Source organism: Pterocles gutturalis, unplaced genomic scaffold (assembly GCF_000699245.1).
Source record: "Pterocles gutturalis isolate BGI_N339 unplaced genomic scaffold, ASM69924v1 scaffold32403, whole genome shotgun sequence".
Classification (NCBI taxonomy): Eukaryota; Metazoa; Chordata; class Aves; order Pterocliformes; family Pteroclidae; genus Pterocles; species Pterocles gutturalis.
The window spans coordinates 4,021-29,338 of record NW_010119136.1 but is presented as its reverse complement, the minus strand read 5'-3'; the positions used below and the strand labels follow the sequence as shown (position 1 = coordinate 29,338).

At 41.8% G+C, this 25,318-nt stretch overlaps 1 protein-coding gene across 1 annotated transcript; it reads right to left on the bottom strand.

Moving 5' to 3' along the window:
* Positions 1 to 8,625: 8,625 nt before the first annotated feature.
* Positions 8,626 to 25,031, bottom strand: LOC104460533 (glycerol-3-phosphate acyltransferase 3-like). Its single transcript, XM_010076479.1, has 12 exons — positions 24,876 to 25,031; positions 18,159 to 18,231; positions 16,653 to 16,923; positions 15,240 to 15,314; positions 14,257 to 14,346; positions 13,527 to 13,620; positions 13,132 to 13,247; positions 11,587 to 11,642; positions 11,152 to 11,237; positions 10,288 to 10,416; positions 9,158 to 9,237; positions 8,626 to 8,740 (listed from the first exon to the last, which is right to left on the bottom strand). The coding sequence occupies exons 1-12, from the start codon at positions 25,029 to 25,031 to the stop codon at positions 8,626 to 8,628; spliced, it is 1,341 nt and encodes a 446-aa protein (XP_010074781.1).
* Positions 25,032 to 25,318: the final 287 nt, after the last annotated feature.

The window sequence follows — 25,318 nt, the reverse complement described above, 5'->3', positions numbered from 1 at the left end:
TTGTCTCAATCTCCCCTCTTTCAGCTTAAGTCCATCACCCCTCGCCCTGTCCCTGCACCCCCTGATCCAGAGCCCCCCCATCTCTCCTGTAGCCCCCTTTCAGCACTGGAAGCTGCTCTAAGGTCTCCCCGGAGCCTTCTCTTCTCCAGGCTGCACACCCCCAACTCTCTCAGCCTGTCCTCGCACAGGACCTGCTCCAGCCCCCCTCCAGATGGGCTTTGGCTGGGGAGGTGATGCTTGGGGGATGGAAAGCAGCTAAAACCAGGCCACATCCGCTCTGAAACCTCCTGGTGTAGGAAAAACTGCTCCTACGGAGCTGGACAGGAGGACAACAGGTTCATACCAATCGCTGTGCGGCCATGGTTGTGCCTCTGGCAAGTGGCCATGCAGGAAAGCCATAGGAAGAAGAAACTGTAGATGCCCCATCGCTGGAGGGGTTCAAGGCCAGGCTGGATGAGGCTTTGAGCAACCTGGGCTGGTGGGAGGTGTCCCTGCCCATGGCAGGGGGTGGCACTGGATGGGCTCTAAGGTCCCTTCCAACCCAAACCATTCTGGGATTCTGTAATTCTAAGCCCAGTCGTAGCAGCACACAAAGTAAAGGAAAACTGGGGACACCTGCTGGATCTATGAACAGTAAAGTGGACAAAAAGTGAAAAGGGATGAGGTCTGCAACAGTGAAAGAGGTATTCACCAAGGGACAGGCCCCCAGGAAGGTGGCTAGAGGAGGGTTTGTCTGCCCAGGCCTGCTGTCAGCAGTCATACAGCACTTGGCATGACACAGTCTCTACCAAGAAAACGGTGTTAGCAGAAGGTCTGAAGTAGAAGAGGGATGGCGGCCTTGCCAGAGCATCCCCTGGGGAAAGGGAAGAATATTTTCCACCAGGAAAAAAGCCTGCAACTTAACATCACGTGCAGCTTTCACAGGCGTTTTCTAGAAAAGGGACATTTGATTTCCATCTCCATATTCCAGAGGTCAGAAAGCTAAGAGCCAAGCACATAGGATCCCAGAAAAAAACTGAATTAGACTCCAAGACCTTAAGAGCTATTTCCAGGAGGGTCATGTGGACTAGGGCGTAGGATACTGGCTCCTATTTTTGGCTCTGGCACAGCGTCATCGGGGACAAGTTTGCTCTGCTCTCTGTGCCTCACCTCTCCTCCCACTCTTTGGCTCATCTAGTTAGATAACTTCTCTGAGGCAGAGACAGGATGATCCCTGACAGAGCGTCTGGGCACAACAACGACAGAAACAATCATCCAGCTAGATCTGAGATCGTCAACCAGCAAGAGTCTCTACTCCAAAGAGTTGTGCTACAACTGGTTTTCAAACATTACAAGGGGGTGTAGGTCCCCCAGTTAGCTACACCTAAAATTGCCAGCTGAAGGACAAAGTGCAACATAGATAATCCTGTGCAAGGCAACGTTTTTTGTGTTTGTAGGCAAAACCTTGAAAATTGAAAAGAAAGAATTTGTTTGACTTTGTCCACATGCTTGTTAACCTCTGTTTTAGTAAAATGCAAAAAAAGTCTTGACGTAGCACAGTGTACATCAAATTTGGTGACATATGGCAAATTCCTGAGTCATAGAGCAATCCATCACTGTCCCTGAACCATCAGAAGAAAATTCTGGAGACCTCTACCTGCAGTATTTCTCACATGGATTAGCCTGGGTATTGTACCTACTACCACTGTCTGCAGGCTCCATAAACAATTTTTTTCCACCAACATTTGTGTTTTGGACCAGGGGAAAAGGACTGTTTTGACTGTCACTATGTGCCAGTGGGGAAAAAAGGAGAAGCAGGACAGAGGCAAGACACAACACATAAACAGAAACTTTTCTTTTACTGCATCCAGGTTTCCCCTCCACGCTTGCATTAATAATTCACAGCACCATTAATGTTAAATTGGAAAAAAAAAAATCAATTCTGTTCTTGAGCTGCTTGAAGAAGCACCTTCTCTGGCTGGGAGAGCAGGGAGGAAACGTGCCTGCTGACCCAAAAGCCTCCTCCTCGGGACAGAGCTGCCAGCGAAGTCCTGCTATGAATGTGCTGAAGTTCAGCCTTTGCAGATACCTTGCATTCCCATCAAAGAGAAGCTGGCTGTTAGCTGCAAAAACTGTTGACTTGTTTAAAAGGAAAAAAAAAAATCCGAATAGCTCACTTTCTTAGCCAAGTGGCCTTTGTCTTTTGAAAAGATAGAGCCGTTATAAACCCCTGATGACTTATCTACTGATAAATTAGTTTCAAATTAATTCCATCATCACATTTTATTTGCTCTGGAGCCTGCGAGAACACACGATTTCTCTGCCTCCTGTTTACCAGTGAGCCTGTTGCACAAAGAGAACAACTTTTTTCTTTTTTTCTTTCAGCATGGGTAAGGCAGCAGGATTCCACTGAAGACACAGAAAGAATACTAATTTTAACAATTTTCCATGCTTTCATTTGTTGAAGGCCTATTTCATGGACACGAGCTCCATGTAGTCACACTTCATAGGGGAGTATTTTCCAGTAAGAGGTGCCAACCATGAGAAAAAAACAACTCAATAGGATACAGCAGAGTTCATAAACTTAGAAGAAAACATTTTCATATAACCTTGTTTTTCAATTTATTTCACAAAGTACAGTCCATACAAAAAAAAATGCTTCAATTGAAATTACAAGCTTCAAGTTTATCTAATCCAGATGCTCCAAATGGATCAAAAAAAAATCATTTGTTTTTTTAACTTTGTGAGAAATTATAAAGCTTCTTAATTTTTTGTTCTGTTAACACTAGTAATCATAGAATCACAGACTGGTTTGGGTTGGAAGGGACCTTAGAGACCATCCAGTCCCACCCCCTGCCATGGGCAGGGACACCTCCCACCAGCCCAGGTTGCCCAAAGCCTCATCCAGCCTGGCCTTGAACCCCTCCAGGGATGGGGCATCCACAGCTTCTTCTCTGAGCAACCAGTTTTCTGCTTTCTCCTTGCTGTTCTCCAAATCCAGACGGAAACTGGATAGTGATGTATTTTTACATCCATAGTAAGCATACTTTCATTTTTATTGCCTGAATATGCACAACTATGTAATGTAACACATGATTTTGGCAAGGGTTTGGATTGAATCAAGGATTGAGAAAAAACATGGATAAAATTCTCATCCATCTCGCCACACTGCTTTTCTGAATGATTTATTTTCACCTTCCTTCGGCTATGCTTATTTCATCCCACTTAATTATCAGAGCCCATTGAGGTTTAGGTCTGGGGAGCATGGCTGCAAACTTGGTTTCCAGGACAAGAAAAATCTTGTTGAACTGACTCAGGAAGAGAACCTGGACACTGTCACCTCCTGTGGCAGTCACACGTCCCTTGGCTAAGTTATTGCTGCCTTCCTGGCTTCTGGTAGGTCAGATCTCATAAAAAATAGCTTTTTGTTTGTCTCCTATCACTAGAGGCAGGCAGCTTGGGAATAGCAGTTTCATCTCATGTAAATATCTGTATTTTGTTGGAAATAAATAGGGTCAGGGTAGTTTTCCTCCCTTATACATTGACTGGGATGTTTCCAGCTTCACTTTGTACCCAGGAACCCAAGTGGAATTTTACCTTCTGCTGTCACGGACCTCCAACTCTTATTACACTGAAAATAAATACAAACAGTAGTTTCAATGTAAGCCTGGCAGTGTGGATTGATGGAGCTGCAGCCTTGGGTGTTATCTCCAGCACAGAGGAGGGCTCAGACAGTTCATAAACACAATGCCCAGGTATGCCCCACCTCAAAAAAAAAAAATTAACTTCCATAATCTGGAAATCTAGGTTTCTAGGAGTTCCGCAGTCCAGCTACAATTCAAAAGCCGCGAGCCTAATTCCTCCTTATGAGTGTTGTAAAGCAAATGTTCCCAGGTGTTCAGCATCCGGCGCTTTCCAGTTGGATACCCTAAGAACAAGCTTTGTGGTCATTTGGCTTCCCATCTACAGCAGGATTTTATCACTTGGAACGCGTGAGGCTCCCCGTTAGTCTGGAAGCAGGACCTTAGGACTTTTCTAGCAAGCACATTTTTCAGTGAGACGTCTCAGCACTTGTTCCTGCTCGTTATTAAATATTCTGGCCTTTATACAGCAAAATATTTAAAAGGGCATAAAGCTCAGTTCTGGTAGAGAAGCATCAGAAGGAAATTCACCAATTCCCTTCGATACCTTAAAAGCATCCATGCTGAGAAATCTTCACTCGCTGTGTTGACGTTGAAGGGATTTTTTGAGGATCTGAGCAGTTCTGTGCATCAAGCCCAGGATGAGGAGCAAGAATGCTACAAACCCACTGGACGCGTGAGGATCTGTGGCACCAACACAAGGAGCACGCCACGAGGATGGCACCTCCTTTTACTGTCCACCACGACCTGAGGGCTGGCAGCCTGGCTTTCTGCTGCGCTTGGAGAGGAGAAACTATGAAGAAAAAATATGTATGTATTACTGCAGAGCTTCATGATCTTTTTCAATGACTTCAGCTTCTCATATAATAAAATTACCACTTAAAATGATCCTGTACATTTCTGTTCATGCCTGTATTTTAAGGAAGGTCAAAACATGCCACTGTCCAATAAATTAACTTACCTTTTAATTGTTTTTTTCGTTCCTTAAGGCTTGCACTAATAAGGTTCTAGTCCTCATGGCACTGTGAGCCACTCATACAGCGCTGCCACCTCCTGGTCCTGCTGCAAGAGCATCCCATCCCTGCTGGACACATCGAGTGGACTGTCCGGTGCCAATACGCGCTTGGTGCCCCACCAGCATTCCGTGTCACACCTACAACTCAAAGGGTAAGGATGTGACATGCAAAAAAATAATTTAAAAGCCAAAAGGAATAAGACAGCATCGGGACAGAAATCAGCCTCAGCTCCAGTCTAACAGAAATGTATTTTTTATATACGTATCTCTCCTTATCATCTTCTGTAGGTGGATTTTATAAAATAAAATAATAAACCACAAACAGAGAGGTTATTTGAAGTACATACTCACATCTTATGTAAAGTTATAAATAATATGAGTAAAGGAGACTGCCTGTAGCCATATATGATGATATTATTAATAATATTGCTAATATTATTAATAGCAATATTATTAATGAATATTATTAATTTATTGTTAGTTTATTAACAAAGGATTTTATATATAAACACTAATGAATGCTTATGATGTAGGTACAAAATACGCTGCTTAATAGATGTCTGTATAAACTTTAAGAGTAGTATTTAATAGCTATCCTGTATAAAAAGAAGGAACATATCTTTCTAAATTATCCAATAACCTTTTTCTTAAAAAAATCTGATGCACAAAAACATAGTATTTTCCCCAATATTATTCTATTTAATATCCACCATGTGGATATTAAATGTGTTTCACTACACACATCCTTCTTATAGTCAAATACAGACACCAAGGGGTATCAACGGATGTCAGTAATCCCCGATTGCACACAAATCATGACTACAGATTAGTCATGCAATTAGCATCTTAAAAGAGCTCAGCAGGGCTCAACATACTGTAAAATGAGAAATCCGTCAATCGCAGGGCCGTTCTATAGAACAGCATCGATTGGAGGGACCGAACGCTCGCCTTGATGACAATTGATCACGATGAACCCTGCGCACAAAGGAGGCTGGTACACTAATTGGGGAACCGTCGCTAAATAGAATAATAAATCGAGGAGGAGGGGAGAGGAGAATTGGCGACAAAGTTGAGGCCCTTCATATCTGTACAACAACAACAAAAAAATCCAAGAAGAGCCAGGAAGGCCTCTGTCTCTACTACATGTCTACTAACTTCTAAGCCTACTACTCGCTCTTCTCACTACAACCCAAGGAAACCTCTGTGGGTAGAAAACAAGTTCAGAACATATCCTTCATTAATCCTGAAAACACTTTTTTTTTTTTTCTGAAAGCGTCCCCAGTCCCAGATCCGGGGCAAACAGGGACTGAAGAAATTCATCACAGCAAATGCAAGCATCGTACTGCCTTCAGGGATATCCCAGCCTTGCCGCCTGCCTCTGATTAATTTTAAAATGCAAAGAAAAGCTCAGGTGCTAGACCTGTACCTGATTTCGAAGCGACTAAAGGACAGAAGTATTTCTGATGTTGGTTTGTCGCAGGGGGAAGCCCCACACAGTATAGGCTGCTGAAGCTTAGCAAAAAGCACAAGCTTTGCTTGTAGCACACCGTGACCCATCATCAAAAATCCAGTGTTTGGCATCTGCAGTTATTTCTACATTTTCGTGGTTTCCTGGAAACGTTGTAAAAAACAAACAGGCTTATTCATCAGAATTTAGGGCAACTCTGCATTAAATGAAACGCTGAGAAAGCTGTGCAAGGGAGAGTTTGCTAGCACTATACGCCACTAGACGGCATCCTTTGCACATTTCTTATAATTCATGGACGTACAACTACTGACACAAATCTTAAAACAACAGCGAGTCAGGAAAAGAGGCGGCTCCCGATAGCATAGAGCTGCTCAGCAGAAATCAGAGCGAGAAGAGCACTTCAGACATTCCAAAGATGAGCCACAGCTACAGAAAAAGATATTTGGAGGAAAGAGGAGGAAGGACTTTGTAGCTACAGCAGTCAGTCTTAGCATGCAGGAACATTACAGGGAAAGAATTAGACATTTTGGCAAACTCTAGTTCTCACAGAGTACAAGAGGTCACTAAGTCGCTTACGACATCTTCTAATAATCCGTAACGTTTCTACTGTTATAAACAACTCATGTTTCTCCTCCCCAACCTCAGCATTCGAAGGGCAGTACACAGTTTCAGTGAAAAGCAATTGATAAAGCCACTGCTGATAAAATGCAAATGAAATCCAGATTGTGCACAGAATAGCTAAAGAAGGGAAAGGGGGAGAGGGAGGGGAGGCACACAAAGCACCACTAAAAAAACCCAGAAACATTTTTTCCAAAGCAGGGTGAGACAAAGCAGTCTCTATTTCAACTCAGGTTGGTATTTTTCGCAGCAGCTAAGAAAGCCCACCTTACTCCTGTCATGGACAAATTCTTGGGTTCAGCATTTGCTTTGAATTTCCCTGTTCTCTATTTAAGTCCCTACTTCATAGAGCTTCGAGCTTCTTTTATCAAGACAGCCAAAAGATGGCAGAGAAAACACACGACCCCAGCACTCCTCCCGCAGCTCAGCAGGTGACATGGAAGGTCCAAGCTAGACTTTTACAAGGCTTGGAGTCATAACCACGAGGATCACGCATACCAAGGGCTCGTCTCCTCTTGGTGAGCTGCAGAAGTGTTGCAGGATAGGAAAAAGGCACAGAGCCCAAAGGAGAAAATTCCTGTTCCAACAGTTCTTCTTTACCTCCCCATCTCTGGCCCCTCTTTTTCCCTCTTCTGTCTCCCCTTCTAACTCTGCGCAGGAAGAATGGACACCGTGGTGTGGGAAGGATGCTCCCAATGCTTGTCTTAACCCCCTGTGTACAACTGCAATCTCTGTTAGTGACCCTCAGACAGAAAAACTCCCAACTTTAAACTCTGGCACACCGAAGAGATTTAACAGCTACCAGGATAGTCTGTCCCATTTCTTTGTATTTTTATATTGAGAAACTAAGTCAACAGACACAAAAGCACAGCTTATTACAGTCAGGAGCAAGAAATTTGGTCAAAATAACACCCATTTGTGTGCGCTTCATTAGCAATGTTCAGAAGAACAGAAGACAGATTCTTCTATGGGGGATCTGCTTAACAGGAGAGGAAATATTTTATCCAAAGAAATACTATAGGTGATAGGAATATTCCCAACTCAGATTCCTTACGTGCACTCACTGTGTTTATTTCTGGAGGGTGGGCTTCTCGGAGAGCAAATCAGTAGCCTTCACATCGAGCGGTAACACAAGCAGGCTATCCAGAAATAATTACAACAGAGGATAATGGAGGTTGTGACAGGTTGTGTTTAATTTGTGTATGCATACAAACAGACACAGAAAGTCATATAGCAAAATCAGAAGTCCTTGGCTGTGACTAATTTCTCCCAGCAGCACACAACCAGGTATCAGGGACATGCTGCCCTGGCCACTGTTCTGCTGTTTGTCAGTGGGACCCTGGAAAACCTCCTGCTTTGCCATCCCTGCTCCTGTGACGTGGAGGGGAAAGTCAGCGACTGCCCCTTTTCCTCTGACATCCAACACGTCCTCTCCAACTTACAATTCAAAAATATATTTTTGATGAACTGCTCAATGTCTTCTGACATCAGGAGATCTCTCTCTACAGCAACACAGTGACTGTGGCTCACAGGAAAACTGCTCGTCCAAGTCATCGACAGAGGCCAGGAATACAGAGGTGTTTTATTAAGATTTAAGAAGCTACCATTTAAGTCTTCAGGGTAACGCAAAGATTTTTAAAACATTGTTTTAATGAACCTAAGTAATTTTATTGCAGATTCATTGGAGAGAATTTTGTTAGTATATTGTAATTCTTCCTATTTATAAAACAACATCCTTTTTTAAAACAAAATACTATCTCTTTATGGTTTCCCTGCTGTGTCATGTGCAAAATATCTTACAGGGACAGCAGGAAGATATGTTGGCTTTAATATAAAAAAAAAAAAAAAAAGCTCATTTTCTGTTGGAGAGAAGTCATGGAAAAGAAAGCTAAAATAAATACCATTTAACAAACATTTCTGTTGCCCACAGCTCCATTTTCTACTATGATCTGGCAATATTTTTTCTGTTGTTCTTCCTTGAAAGACTCTTTGACATTTTTCCTTTTCAGTCCCCCATCCCTGAAAGATACAGAAAAGAAACAGCCTGGAGCTCACTTCAGGGTAAAGGCAGAATAACGTTACAATATTTAGACTGCGCAGTCAAAGCCGTTTTCACCTGAAACGTTGGCTTTTGACAATGCTGAATGATCTGTACTGCCAAGACTTATCACACAACACAAACAACGCTTTTCCTTTAATCCACCATTTAATAGGCAAATAATTTATTTTCACCAAATTCTACCTGCTGGCTAGATCCACCTGCCAGCTCTGTTTCTCCAAATAAAGTCATATTTTCTGACTCGGAGTCAGTAAGGGTGATGGACTACAGCCCAAGCAAAGCAAATCTAGAAGAAGTTTTAAAAGATTGCAGGATGTTTCAGGATACAGAACACTTAAATATGCTTTAAACCCAACCTCAGAGGCGCTGCTTCTTACCAAGGAAGCACAGACATTCCTCCCTGAGCAGCAATAACAGCCTTGACTCTGTCGGCAAAGTGCACAGCATCTTCTTCTTCCTGAAAAATAGATGAAAGATTTGCTTTGCAACTTGAAATTTTTCTCCATGTCTCGCTTTAAGAGATGCTCCTTGTCAGACAGCAGGCATTTGGGTTTATGCCAGGCTCACAAGACAAATGTGACCTGCTGGTCCTGGTTTGCCACCATTCAGTGCCAAAAAGCGGGAGGCTCTGTGGTTTCTGGGGCCATCTTAGAGCGAGGGCACAGGTCTGGCCAGAGCACAGCTCCCAGTACTTCACTAACTGGTCTGAAGCTGGGAACACACCGACAGCATCACCTTGGAAGAGATGGGGTGCCTTGAGCAAGGTTGGGCTGTGGTGCATTCAGGATCGGTGAATTATTGCGGGTCCACAGGAGTCTGTTTGCCCAAACTGCAGAGGGATGAAGATCCACGCGTGACAGCAGCTTCCCTGCCAAGACCAGGGCTGAGCAAAGATTGGGCTACGTGGCACCAAGCTGGGGCATTGCTGGAGCGAAGGCCTCGGCCACTTTGTCAGCATCAGGTCAGGATCCAGGGGCAGCGAGAAGCCACTGGGCAAAGGATTAGCCAGATATTCTGAGAAGCAAATGCGAGAGGAAGCTGTGCAGATGGAGACAGAGGGGGGGACACGTAAGGCAGAAGCACCCCAGTATGGAGTGAAGAGAAGGCCTGAATCTTTATATTATTTCTGGAGGGGAAAAAGGATGTCTGTGCCAGGCTGAGGGGCAGGACTCCTGCAGCATAAAACCACATTTGAACATCTCTTTTAGTCTCTGGGGACAGAGGAAGGCAAGCCAGCTGCACCCAAGTAAAGAAGCTGTTTGGGAGCAATAGGGAGTATGGTGCAGAAGTGTCTGAATCTCTGCAAAAGTAGGTTTTACTTGAAGATAACCCACATAAATCCATGCTCGCCTAATTTGAAGACTACAGGGTTGCTTTCTGACCTTTGTCTGTTAAGTTGTCAATAAAGATTTGCAAACGTAAGGCCAAAATACTGTGCCCAGTAATGTAGAGTTCCTCCCAGACAACATTTTCTGAGCATTTTCAAAACATACGAAAGCATAAGTACCTCTTTGACCATTGGTGGGAGGTACCACACATTGCAGACAATAGCCCAGCTGGTCATCACATTAAAAGCATAGGTCACGATAGAATGCTTCGTGCTGTTCCAGAACGCATCTCCAAAGCGGGGGTCGTACTAGGAGACAAGAAGAATAAGCAAAAGGGCAGGATCTGCTACTTTAGTTTAAATCACATAAGCTGCTCTGGTTTTTTTTTGGCCACAAAGTCACGGCTCAACTTGTTAAATCGGGGCAAATCTAATCACCCCTCCCCTAAAAGCAGCAGTAAATTCAGGGTAAAGCTCCACATTTCAACATTTACGACTAATTTTTAACAGTTAACCTTTGTAAGCAATGCAGGAGCCCAAACTACAACAGACCCATTGAAACACATCTAACCAGGTAGATCCACTCAAAATGTGTTTCCTTAATAACATTCACACCACATTTAGCTTTTTCCATAAGATTAGGCAACATTACATCAGTTACTTTTCTGGAAGTGTATCTAGAGCTAGGCTGACTTGGCTAAAGCTACTTGGAAAGCCTTGGAAGTGCCAAGAAAAGTGCCTTTATCCCCAGAGCACACAGGAGCCAGGAGCACTAGGGCAGAAAGCACAGGCAGAACTGAACACGCAACAGAGCAAATTGCAACTGGGCTTTTCAGGTTGCTCCTAAACCCTTGTAAAGACACTCAGGGAAACATTTCCCAGGACACTGTGCACCATGAAAAGCTTCTGTTTCCTTAGGGCTTATTCAATATGTTATTCACACAGAACAAACCCCTTTCTAAGGTTTACACATGAACAGGTTCTCTGACTTGACAAGCTTCTGCAAATAATCCTTCCGTGTTTGGGAAGCTGCAGATACACTACCTTGATGGCTACCGGATAGATGGTCCCTCCTACCTCAAAGCTTCCCTTCTTGAACATCATTACTGATGTGTTGTTTATGCAGGTGCCTAGACGGAATTAAAACAGACGAAGAATTTAATCCACTCGAAGAAAAGTATCAGCAAATGAATCTTAAACAGTCTTAAGGAGACTTAAGTTGCTGAAGGAGAAAGTAAGCTTTAGCTCTGAAACATAACACCAGAGCCTGTTCTCTCTTCCATTATGCTACATGCTAAAGCAAACAGACTGTCATAAAACTATTGTAAAATATCATAATCTGACTTTTAATATCCCACAAGAGCTAATTAATTCTACAGACCGAAAACAAACACATCATTTGTAAACACTGGGTATGATAAACTGAACTTAGTGGCAAGAAGTGAGCAGAGCAATAAAATCAGTGTAGTTGTTTCCTACCTTCTGGGAAAATTAAAAGGGGTAATTTGGTCTTATCTGCAATGTGTTCTCTAATTCTGGGGAGAGAAAATAAAATTTCAGTATATACCTCATTTTCAAAGAAGATCTTGTATTTGACCAAGAATCTAAACGTCCATTCTCACTTACATAGGACAAGAAAAGCCCTGCTGCCCTTTGCCAGTCAGTAGCCTGAGCCAGGACAGGTACTAGTTTCAGGCATTTATCTTGGAGGTTCTCTCTTGCTCATCAGAAAAGTAGGTTTTCTACAAAACTGTACAGTTTTATTTCATATTTTTAACCCAATTAACACAAAGCCAGAGAACTGTGGTACTTGAGGCATGTATAAATCTGTGAGGTTCCAGCTGTGAACATTTTTTGATTTTTTCTTTGGGATTAAGTCCATGCCATATTTGAAGTTTTTATGCCTTCCAGGTTCATAACATCAGTTTTATATCTATCAGTGATTCTCCACATCTAGTTAAGAGATGGGCCAATATTTTACTACATTTGCTGCATCCCTTCAAAACAAATGTATTACCATTAGGCAGATTACTGACACACTAAATCTGTTGTTTTCTGAGACACCCATCTTTCCTATGACTCAAGAGCACACAGTTCCTCTCCCGTCTGCATTAAAGAACAAAAACAAAACACCAGATACCAATAAAAAAAAAAAAAGAAAGAAGTGAATGATCCAGTGTAGGAGGACCTTCTCCATTTTTCTAAGGACAAACTGTCCTAGATACTTGCTTAACGTTAGCTGCATCACACCATATTTCATGAAGATTTAGGGTGACTAACAACAGTGTGTGCAAACACCTCAGAACATAAGAACCGCCACACCGAGTCAATTCTGTTCTTCAAGTCCAACATTCTGCCTCTGCCAGGAATACTGCAGGCCTGGAGAGCAGGCTAGGCATTAAGGAAACAAAGACATTTCTCTAGGATGCTCTTCCAGCTTCTAGCAGCTAGGTGGTACCTTGGTCATATTTCCCCCTCCATGAACTTGCTTAATTCCTTCTCTAAATTTTTTTGTGTAAGGCTGATGACAGTTGAGGATGTTTCTAGCGAGTTGTGACTGGCTCCCCCAAATAATCTGTCCATCTACACAAGGAAACATGTAAGCCTAAGGTTAAGACTTGCTACGATCAGCCTCCCTTTATCCTGTACTCACAGGAGATATAGCCAGCCTCCTGATGCTCGGAGACGATGAAAAATGTACCAGGGCAAGGCATGACCTGGGAAGCAGATGTGCTGACAGAACTCTGACATCCTGACTCATCAGCCCCAAAAAAGAATGAGCGGGCTCCTGCCTGTGTCAATGTGGAAATTCCCAGAGGTTATAAAGGCAAATGATTAAAAGTTCAGGAGATGATTGCTACACCCTGGACCTTCACAGATGGAACAGTTCCAAACTTGACACTGATGACAACCTACAGCTGCCCACTGAAAAGAGACGCAGGGTGAGAACAGCCTCAGTTCACACTTGGACCTTGCAATTACTCGACCTGATGGGACAAGGAAGCAAACACCTCACTACCTTACTTTGTCCTCACCAGATGACGGTCTTTCATTTCGGAGCGTTCAAACAAAACATGCTGAGTGGTTCGCATACAAGATCTTAGAATAAGTCCCAGGAGCCCTCCATGCACCTGGCCAACCTGCAAGCCCAAAATACACTCGTTACTATGCAAACACGCACTTAATAATAAAATTCTGAATACAGATGCATCAGTTTCTAAGCTTGTTCATGAATTATACCATTCCTCTTGGCCAAAACTGTGCACATACCTGCCTGCGTCTGCTGTTTCGCAGTCCCGAATGTGAGTTTGAATGCTATCAAATCTTGTTCTCTCTATCAGTCAGATTATCCTCTTATCCAACACTACATCTACAGGCATCTCAGCACAACCAATATTTACCAACTGTCTTGTTCGTACCAAGGAATAGCATCCGTCACTGGCCAGGATGAGAACATCTAATGGAGACGTGTGGTTGGCGACACAGATGCCTCCTTCCTGAGGTCTGTTGTCCCTGCAATGATAACCATAGAAGTAATTACTTGATGTTTATTCTCCAGACTACGAGCCCCACCAGGTGATCCACTGAGCATACATCCGCAACTGAGACTCCTGGTGACAAAAGCATTTCGGACACACAGCTTATCCACAGGTAGAAGAAGAATGCAAAACATTTTAAAAATATTAATATCACTATGAGATACATTAAAACTTCTGGCTGTACATCACAGCAGATAAGTCGTCTTTCCTCATATCTTTTGGAGTCCCTTCACATTTCAGTAGTTCTGGCATTTCACCAAAGCCAGTTCCCTTTTAGCTGAGAATACGTGACTTCATGCTACGTACATTACCATCCATAAAGGCATATATTGAAGACAACCCAGACACTAATGTGCTAAAAGCAAAGATACTAGAGCATGATTTTGGTTGTTTTATAAAGCACAAACAAAAACATATTTCAGAAGACTTCATTATGTAAGCCTCCACCACTAAGCAAGCACGATATTAAAGGAATTTATTGAAATACCATCCATAACGTACTTTAGGAGAGAGCGTGAAGAATTAGTTACCGAAGAAATTGGCTAATAGAACAGCTGAATATTTTATGGCCCTGATCTTGCACGTGATTATACTGTGTTCCACCACTCACCTGTTGTGGAAATGAACAAGACCGCCCAGACATCGGACACCTAACGCAGCACATACCATCTGAACCTGGTTGCTCAGCCAGCATTTAACCCTAAAAGAAATGGAGCCATACTTACATTTCCAGTCCTGTATAGTCACTCATAGAACAATATAAACAACTTAATCCCAATAGCTGTTATGACAAAGACCATATTAAGAAGGTTGATTTCACTAACAATGCTATGCAGGAGGGTATCAAAGATATTCTTGGTCCATTCTTCGACTCTAATCTATTCTAAACCCAGCAGATTCAAAGCAGAGAAGATAATAGTCAGGATTTTGTTTTATAGATTTTCTCTGGAAGCAACTGCTATTGACTCATTCATTAATATTCATTAAATATAAAAATATCTATCTGGTGAATCACAGAGTGGTTTGGGTTGGAAGGGACCTTAGAGATCATCCAATTCCACCCCCTGCCATGGGCAGGGACACCTCCCACTAGCCCAGGTTGCTCAAAGCCTCATCCAGCCTGGCCTTGAACCCCTCCAGGGATGGGGCATCCACAGCTTCTCTGGGCAACCTGGGCCACTGCCTCACCACCCACACAGGAAAACATTTCTTCCTAATATCTCATCTAAATCACACTTGATTTTTTTTTTTTTTCACTGACAGGACATAACTATCTCACAGTATTAATATGGAATTGCTTATGATAGATAGATGATTTACTTGCCCTATTCTGACTCAAGTAGAACATCCTCTTTATTTTCCACTGTACGACAGGCTCCCAGAAGTATCTATCAGGCTCACGTTGCATGTCCACTTTCAGATGCCATTGCCATACTCTCTCTCTCATAGTGCTCTATGAGTTTACAGTAGAGAATAATCATCCCATCATAGCCCACATGAACCCCCAGGACTCAGGCAACCTATTGCAACACCCTAGTTCAAATCCTTAAAGGAATGAAAAAGAAACAGAAAGAGTCCTCGGAGAACACCTACCTGCCATTTGGAAACTGTCCTACTACTGTAGTGGCCAAGACCAGCAAGAGGATGCTGAAAACAGCCAGGCAGACACTACAAAGTAAAATAATCTTAATTAAATGCTAAGAAGAAAATCTAGAAGAGCAAGGAAGAGAATATTTTATTTAATCCTTTGATCCATTTCATGATGCTTCCCTCCACCATTAACAGCACCTAACTAGCAATACAAACTAGGCAAGGCCGACAGGAAAATATAAGCACTTATCTTCACTCAATAAATATTTCACTGAATACAAAACCTTGTGCTGCCCAGAGTCTTTCCAAAAAAGCACCACACCCTGCTCTGAAGTGATCAAGTGGTAAAGAAGACACTTGTGTTCAGAGGACAGCAAGTAGTGGCTCATGTTCTGTAACGCAGTTGAGAGTTTAAGTACCAAAATGGTCCCGTAATTTCATTTTTAAAAACCTACCCAGAGATTTCAGTGCATATTTCTACCCCAAGCAGTAAGCTACTATATAATCATGAAAATTAAATGTCATTGGTTAGTAATGCCTGAGCAAAACCAATATTGAAGCCATTTCTACATAAACGTTGTTTTCTTAAGCTATGTATCTAAGTTTACGCACAAGCATATGTGCTCTGCTACGTCCTTGACGGGTATGAAATCCTTCTACGCATTGCAGCTCTTCTGAATGTACTGCCCTCCCATTAAGGGAATAAGATTTTAAAACTCCTGCTCTTGACAAGCAGGCATCAATATTTGTAACTGTTTGGTCAATGTGATAAAGGCTGGTTTTGCTTAAAAGAATATTCAGAAAGTCAGAAAACCAAAAATATCACAAGTGGATATATCTTTTTTTCCATGTAGCCCTGTGCTCCCACAACATTGCTTTTGCTTCAGATCCCAAGTGTCCTGCTCTCTTATTCAGACAGGGGAAGACTGATCCTTTCAGTTGAAACAGCTGTTACTTTATATAACAAGAAGAACTCCACATCATTTTTATAAAGATTTTCTGGATTTTAAAAACAAATTAAATGAAGATATTGCATACTAATAAAATATATGGAACATGAGAAATGTACACCTTCAGCACCTCTTTTTTTCTTTTGGGGATATTTGAGTTTCAATGACATATTGGAAAACAAAGTCATGCCAGGTTCTCCTTTCTGCACTAGCTGATAGCATGTTATTACACATCAACCATTGGAACAGGCTGCCCAGGGAAGTGGTGGAGTCACCATCCCTGGAGAGGTTCAAGAAACGTGGAGATGTGGTGCTTCGGGACATGGGTTAGTGGGTTGGGTGGGGCTGGGTTGACGGTTGGACTTGACAATCCTTGAGGTCTTTTCCAATCTGAATGATTCTATGATTCTATCTTTTGTACAAAGTAACATGAAAAACTGATTCCAGCAAATCACAACTGGCTCACCGAAATGGCAGCAGGAGACAATACCGAATGAGGATCCCAACGACCCACACAATGGTCAGCTGCCAGCTGACACAGTGCAGGTTGGCATTGGTTCTGCTGAGCAGATTCCAGGACATCAGCTCCTCTGAAGAGAACCGTTGGGTGACTTCATCTTCTGCAACTGCCTCACACCCCTTCTTGGAGAAGTACATCACATCAGCAAGGTTGAAGCATCCTCGGCTCTGGCCAGCAATCTCCTTTTCCATGGAGGTTTCCTCTCTCTGGATGATCCCTGCATGAGGAAATAAGTCTTCCTTCCGCACAGTGGAACAGACAACATAGATTCCAAAAACAGTGAAATACACCGCTCTGCTCTTACTCCAAGCACCGTAATTGCATTATTATGCCTCATTTACATACTGGTATTTAATTCCACAACTTACTTCTCTAATGCTATACCATACAACACCACTAAATTGTTGAAGAAAGGAGAAAAATATTCAGAGCAAGCTGCAAATAAAACCTTGAGCGCAACACCCACTTCATTGTTATCTACCAAACAACATATTTACACACACCTAGAAATGTCAACAGGTGTAGTGACTAAAATATTGATTCATAACAGCTAACACCTCACTTTTTTTTTTTTTTGAAGGGGGAGACAGACAACATTAAATATACATTATTCAAAATACATTTAATTTTTCTTAGTCAGTATACTACCCCCTGATCAAAATCACAAAACTTTCCTCCAGCTCCACTTCAGTCAAACCTTCAACATGCCAACCTTTCAACTCACCAGACCAGAAAGTCTTTAGCTGCAAACCAAGCAGACTATCTATGTGACTAATGACTAAAAATGGCACTACAAGTAAAAGGATTATTATGAGAACTTAAGCCAGTCCCTTTCAGAAAAAAAAAAAAAAAAAAAAAAAAGGAAAAATAGTTGTAAAGAAGAAAAATAAAAAATTACTCTCAGATTTTATCCCTATGCCTAGAGAAGAAGGCAAATTTTAACTGTGATCCATGGAAAGGGGGTAGCTCCTTTACTTGAGGGATCCTGTCTTTTTGCATGCTAGGAGCTAAAAAAAGCAAGAGAGAATCCATCCAGAGCAATGTCAGGGGCAAAAAAACTAATTTCTCCTAATATTGTAAAGAGAGAGAACTGATGTGGTTAGAAAGCACTAAACACTCATGAAAAAGGGGACAGCTTCCCAAATGCTTCTCAGCAATGGCTTTCCCTGCCCACACTAGTCTCTAACACCTTTTATTCAGGAGACTCAATCACTCACAGATTATCTTGCTTGAGGTTAACATAATTTAAGGTGGTTTTTTGGGGTTTTTTTGCAGGTTTGAAACTTTTTCAAAGTTATTTGCCCATCAAACTTAATTTTGGCCATTCTGGTTTTCTTACCTCACAGCAGATACAATTTATGTTTCTGTTAACTCTTTTCTAGAGAAGATATTAAAATAGTTGCCTTTTTACAAGATGAATAGTGCTGCGTCACCTTCATTCAGAGATCTTACCCGTGGAGATTAAATTTTCAAGTGACAGCGCCTTCCGCTTTTTTACTCCCTCCTCAATCTGCAGGGTGGCCCACTGTTCCCAAAAGAAGAAAAGCAGATGGTGGTGGTTTTCATTTCATCATTTCCAGACATTTTGTAATTACTTCAGGTAAATTGGCTGAGCCTCTTTTATTGAAGTCAGGTCTTAGATTTTCATTTTTCAAATTCAGCCTGAAGGTTGTCTAGCACTTCTCCCGTTTCACTTGTTACCTTTTGCCATTGTCAAGAACAATTGTTTGGCTCAAACTTCTTTTTTATGAAACAGAAAGCCCCAGGAAAAAAACCAGCTGCCTGGGATCATTTCATCCCCACAGTATTTCTGAAGTAGTAGTTCTGGTAATGAGCTTTCACCCTTCCCTGTCTTTACCTTTTTGAGCTAAACCAAGTTTCTTTTCCCTGTGCAAAGCAGCAGAAAACTCCCTTAGCAAAATAAAATATACCAATATGCCTGGTTTTTGCAGTTTTCATTGTTTTGAATGTTTTCATCATACACAGAGACATATAAATGGTAGCTTTCATTAGTACTTGATCTTCCCGTACTTATGTTGCCATATCTGCCCTAACAAAGGACACAGGATGCTTACATGTAGCTCTGCTCATTATTAAGGAATTAACGACCCACTCAACATATGCCCTCACCTCCTATTAAGCCTTCCCACCTACAACCGATAAGGATCCATCCTTCTGCTTCAGGATAAACTCCTGCTAAAACATTTTCTTTCCGTCTTTCTGACACACACACAGCCATTTAAGCCACCGTGAAACTCAATCCCAGTCTTCACCATGTTACAAACCTGCTATTTTGCATGTGCCAGCAATGTCAACTTTTTGCCATCCTTAAGTTTTGCCTGCTCTTCACCACCTCCTTCTACAGCTATTGAAATTAAATTTAATAACAAAAAAGGGACACTTTATCACAGCATAATTAGGATATTTTAGTGACCCTTAGTTGACTTTTTTACCTACCCTTATGTGACTTTTTTACCAGTGAAAAGAGGAGAGAGAGCAGAATGGGTAGGGATGTGCTATTTTAAACACCATGCAAATCATCTGTTATAAAACCATGAGGGGAAAAAAAAAATACAGACCTTCACCTTGCCTATGCTTTCCAAATATTCCCTAGGAAAGGTAAAGTGGTGGATCATCTGTCTCAATCTTTTGCAATACATGGAGAGTCATTCAGAAGTGGGAAAACAGGGGATGTCATGAAAACAGCAGCCCACACACCAAGATATTAAAAAATATACAGGTCCCTCTCTGCTGGGCAGCTTTCCAGCCACTCTGCCCCGAGCCGGGAGCGTTGCAGGGGGTTGTTGTGACCAAAGTGCAGGACCCGGCACTTGGCTTTATTGAACCTCAGACAACTGGCCTCAGCCCATCGGTCCAGCCTGTCCAGATCCCTCTGCAGAGCCTCCCTGCCCTCAAGGAGGTCAACACACCCACTCAGTTTGATATCAAGCAAATAAGCCTGCTTCTACTGTCTTGAGCAATTCAGAATACCTCCAAGAGGCCGGCTTTTGATTCCCAGCTGGAAAAAGGGTGATAAACACTGACCAAGGAGACTCACAAAAATATGTTAAGTCATTCAAATGAGCAAGGTGAGTCAAAAACCAAACAAAAATGTATAAAGTTGACTAATAAATTACTAAGTCCTGCCAGGCTATTATCTAGTGCCTCATAGCACAGAGGAAAAAGTGGGACAAAAGCAGCAGCCTGTAATTAATTAGTCAGCCAAGGCTACGAGGGCAGAGGACAATGGGAAAGAGCTTTCAGTAGGTGAACAGTTACCCAAGGATTGTTAGCTCAGAAAAGAGCTGGCTGAGACGGCATACGGCAGAGGTCTGCAAAGTCTGGACTGGCACAGAGCAGCTGCACAGGGAACAGTTATCCATTTTCTCTTCTAATACAGGAACTGGGGAGCATCATGTGAAAGTGTTGGGCTATGGGTATGCGCAAGAAAAGCGTCATATATTCCACAAAACCCAGTTATTGTCCAGGACATATTGCCAGAGATCAAGCGAAATGGAAGCAGTAGATAAAAACATCATGGGACACAAAACAAGAAATCACCTCTCCTAACTCATGAATCGGCATGGGAGGCTGAAGCAGCAAGCAGCTGGGAGCGTATTCCTGGCAATATTGCTGTACAATCAGCCAGCTCATCGGCTTTTCATCAAGCAATTGGGTTGATGTCTGCCAGAGCCAGGCTATCCTTCTGGGCCAGAGTCCAAACTGACCCAGCAGGGTAGTTTCTATGATCTTTTGCATTTGGTGGCATCCGTGGTTTCTGGTTTTTTTGGTTTTTTTTTTTTTTTTTTTTTTTAAATAGGAAATAAGGCTTTGTGATCCCCTTGCTTTGCACAGGACTGAGACAGAGATGTCACAGTGGTCTTTGTTGCTAAACAGTAATGAAGGGATGTTTTCAATACCTTACCAAACAGAGATGTTGCAACTCACACAGAATTTAAGTGTTAAATGGAGCAACTTCATTCCTAAGTTTGCTGACGAATGAGAACTTGGGTGCTGTGCTTTCCTCCCTCCCACTTCTGAAGCGATGAAGACACAAGGAGCCCAAACATAGGGCAGGTGATCCCAGCTGGATACTGGAGACTTGACACCTTAACTCCAAGAGCCCTTTCATTTGAGGCTTCCTATAATTACAGTCTGAACAATATAAAGGTGCCTAATACTTCATTATATTAATTACTCTGTTCATAGTACATGACATGAAAAGCTATACAATATGGAATGTTAACTTTAAAAAAAAAAAATCTCACCTCTGGTTTTTCTTCCCTTTTTCCTTTTAAGTGCAGCTCAGTGTGGTGTTCAGTGCTCTATTTTTCCATGCTGTGTAATAAGTCATTTTTGCCTCTCTTCCTTTCTGTTCCCACATTTTACTACCTCTTCTCCCATGTTCTCACAAAAGCTTTTTCTAATCACTCATGACACTGTTTTTTTTTTCAATCCTCCTCTTGGCTTTTTTCTTATGTGTGACAAGGGCCTTGGGGCAATTACATTTCTTTCAATGTAAAGTCTTCTGATGTAATTACAAAGATAATAACCCTATCGGAACCCAAACTTAAATAATTTTTATCATTTCTAGAAAAAAATTAAGGATAAATGAAGGGTAATAATAGTAATTATGGGGTAACAATTATGCAATCGAGAAATTACTGTCTTGGGGATCTTTTACTATTATACTATCCATGCGTCCTCAAAAAAAAAAACAAACCAAAAACCAAAACAAAACCCCGCAACAACTACAAAACCAAAAAAAAAAAAAACCCCAAACAAAACCAATCATCTCCCAAATTTTCAAAATTTGAATCTTCCTTTTGTAAAAAGGTTTGCTTTGTTTCTAAAAAACAAGCATCTCGAGTCCTTAATGGAGAAGCAGACAAGGGAACAAATTCAAGTCTTTCCATACATACATACAGACGAGATTACATCTTGCCCATTTGTTCCAGTCACCATTCACACTGCTAGGTAATTTTGATTTCCTGACTTCACTGAATTATGCTATCTCATCATTTGCCACCATTACCCATTGCTTAGTAATAGATCTGCAATCTTGGGCTTTATCCTCAAACATCTCGAGCTCCCCACAAAGCCAGCAAGGGCTACAGATAACACAACTTCAAAAAAAAAAAGAAAATCTTTTGACCTTAAAGTCCTTGATTTCAATCTCTTATTTTTCTCTAATTGACAAAACAAGGAGGCAAATAAAACAAGTTTTCCCTCTGCCTCCCAATTTGCACAGTCATTTAAAGCTGTAAGGAGGAAATGAAAAGTGTTCTCAGCTGAGAAGCTTTCTGTTAATTTTGCAGGTCTACGTAACACCCTAAATAAATGCAACACAATGGAGAATCCAATCATAGCGTCCAAGGTTGGGTTTTTGGTGAAACATCAATCAGTGGTTTGATACTTCCTAAAACACCGATGTTCCTGTGATACAGTCAATAGTGTGCTAATACACAACTAAGCATCTGCTCTTGGCATTTTCAGCGTACAGCATCCTATTATTTCACCATTCAGACTACCAACAGGAACCAAATCTTTGTAGGTTACCCTGTTAGCAGGATCTTGGGCAGGCAATGCGACAGATAGAAACAAGGCAACGCATCTCTATCAACATCAAGTTGTTCATTTCTTGCACATATAGAATCCTAGAATCACTAAGGTTGGAAAAGACCTCAAGGATCATAAAGTCCAACCATCAACCCAACCCCACCCAACCCACTAACCCATGTCCCGAAGCACCACATCGACACGTTTCTTGACCCCCCTCCAGGGATGGTGACTCCACCACTGCCCTGGGCAGCCTGTTCCAATGCCTCATCACTCTTGCAGTGAAGACATTTTTCCTAATATCCAGCCTAAACCTCCCCTGGTGCAACTTGAGGCTGTTTCCTCTTGTCCCATCACTTGTTCCTTTAGAGCAGAGCCCAGCACCCCCCTCACTGCACCCTCCTTTCAGGCAGCTGTAGAGAGTGATGAGGTCTCCTCTCAGCCTCCTCTCCTCCAGACTAAACCCCCCCAGCTCCCTCAGCCGCTCCTCGTCAGCCCTGTGCTCCAGACCCTTCCCCAGCTCCGTTGCCCTTCTCTGGACCTGCTCCAGCACCTCCATGTCCTTCTTGTGGTGAGGGGCCACAAGAAAGCAAGCCTGCTTTAAAGCTAACTGTGTACCCCAAGCAGCAGTTTCAGCAGCATCCTGGTGAATAAGCCCCCACAAGAGGCCCATGTACAAGCTTTAGCTCAGCATTTCCCAGTCCTACCCTTACTTTTGAAGGGCCAAGTGGGCCACAGCACAAGCAAAAGGAACCTAACATTCCCTCCGTCCTCTTTTCCTCCTATTTCTCACCAAGATATGTCTTAGCTACTCTTTTGGCCCAATGATAATAATTTGAACAATACTTCAAAGCAAACAGCCGAAATGAATTGTAAGATGAAAACAGAGGCAACTCACTTTTTACCCACAGGACAGTTAGGGAACAACTTCCAACTGAAGAACAAAACTCAAAAATAGCTCCACAGAGCCAGCCTGAAATGGAGCTGTGCTCTTCCTTTTACTAGCTGTTGCAACAGTGGAGAAGTAGACACAAAAGGCTGTATCTGATCGCATAACAATTAATTTCATTACTTATTTTATGATAAATTAATCCTCCACATTGTGAACACAAAATTATCATGTTCATAGCCTGTTACAAAAACTGTAGGAAAAAAAAAAAAAACAACATGCTTTTCCAAAAAGAAGTGCCTTCCTATACTAAGCACCCACTGGATGGGCCAAATATCCTTTCAAGTTGGTAAAGGCACAGGAGAAAAAAAAAAAAAAAAAAAAACAAACCACAGAAGTTATTTTAATGTCTGCCAACTGCGGCAGCAAAGCTGTCCAAAGACCTCCTCAGGTTTGCATTTCATATGGGAAAGCCTGATTAAATTGCTTCCACATACAAGTGCCATGATCCTCTTACTCAGGGTACCAATAAGAATTTAATTAGTATTAACTTAAATTTTAGAAGTATCACATAAAAAACCCAATATTACATATAGCCACCACAAGCTGTCATTTCCCACTGACATCAGTATCTGCAAAAACACATCACCCCTAAATTTTTGCAGTCACGTCCGCTATGCTCAATGACATCTGTACAGCTGGAAATAGCTCTCAATCAGTATTAAAAAAAAAAAAAAGAAAGAAAGAGAAAGCAACAGAAGATTTATCAGACAGAATTGGCAAGATAAGACAGATATGACATTAACTATATCACATTGTTACAGACTCTACTGCACAAATAGATGGCTCTAACAGCTTAATAATGGTAATAGTAACAATACTATTAATATTTTTTCTACCACAAGTAGAAAAGTATATTTATGAAATGCAGGTTTCTGCCAGAAAGACAAAGTTAATCTACTGGAAAACTGAAATGCTTCACTGTTCAATATGATGAATTTACAGCACCTACTTTGAGCCACTGACAGATATGAAAAGTAGGACTTGAAAAATTAAATGCAATTCTCGCTTCTTAAAAGCTCCAGAAAATTTTTACTGATATCAGCAGAATGAGTATCTTAGCTGTGACCTGTTCATCTCTAGAAAAATTACGCTTTTGAAATGTGCCATGGATTCCTCAAGTCTCGTGCAGCAGAACTTCTGACTGCTGGATCCCCCAGATTATAACTGCACGAGCACACAGAGTCAATATTCTTACCTAGAACAGTACTCATTAACACCATGTTATTAAAACAATCCAAATTAAACCACTGAAACTTGGGTACATCTAAAGTACACATTCTTGTTCCCGACCAACTCCCACAAGCTAATACATCTTTTTATTTATGTTTGACTTTTCCTAAGTATAGCATGAAGTACTCAAACCAGCTTGAACTAGAAGCAATCTATCGTGGAATCTCTACTTTAACCCAAGAAAACCTCAGACTGGTACCAGATTATAACCCAGCGCATAACTCAGTATCATTAAAGACACCATTCAAAAGAAATATCACGTAAATTAAAGCTGCAAACAACACACCCCAGACTCTCAAAGTTAATGGAATTCTTTCTGCTGACTTTTATGGCATCTCTATAAAATATACAAATTTTCTTTTTTTTTTTTTTTAATTAAATATGCCGTGTAGTAAAAACAGACCTTTATAACGTCACTCTCAACTTACCTCTAATATTTTTATTAGAATTTTCACATAGAAATGAGAAATCCCCAATGACACTCTAAATATCGAAGGCAACAAAACCAGCACCACAAACCAAATCATCCAGACAAAGAAAATCTTGCCCTCCACGAGGCCACAGCCCTCTCTATTTTCTTCCATGCTTGCTCCTTCAAAATGCCAACCCACTGCCTTTCTGAGAATATTTAATTATCAGCAGTGGAGAATCCGGCAAGCTTAAAAAGATGGAAGCAAATAAAAATTACACATTCTAAGAGCCAAAGCCATCTCCAGGAGAAGGCTGTTGCCCTCAGAAGCCTGCCACCACAGATGCTCTCAATGATAACGTAAATTCTTAGCCCGTGTCCCACCCTAACTCCACCCACTTCCTTTTAGTTGATAAGCACCATGTTACTCTCAGGGAGAAGAAAGAACAAGCATGACAAGTT

Excerpts from the sequence above, each read along its gene's own strand:
- LOC104460533 (XM_010076479.1), bottom strand. The coding sequence starts at position 25,031 with ATGGAAGAAAATAGAGAGGGCTGTGGCCTCGTGGAGGGCAAGATTTTC. Across the intron at positions 14,347-15,239 it reads GGACAGTTTCCAAATGGCAG|GGTTAAATGCTGGCTGAGCA; the intron begins GTAGGTGTTCTC and ends CATTTCTTTTAG. Across the intron at positions 8,741-9,157 it reads GGAATGTCTGTGCTTCCTTG|GGATGGGGGACTGAAAAGGA; the intron begins GTAAGAAGCAGC and ends TGTATCTTTCAG.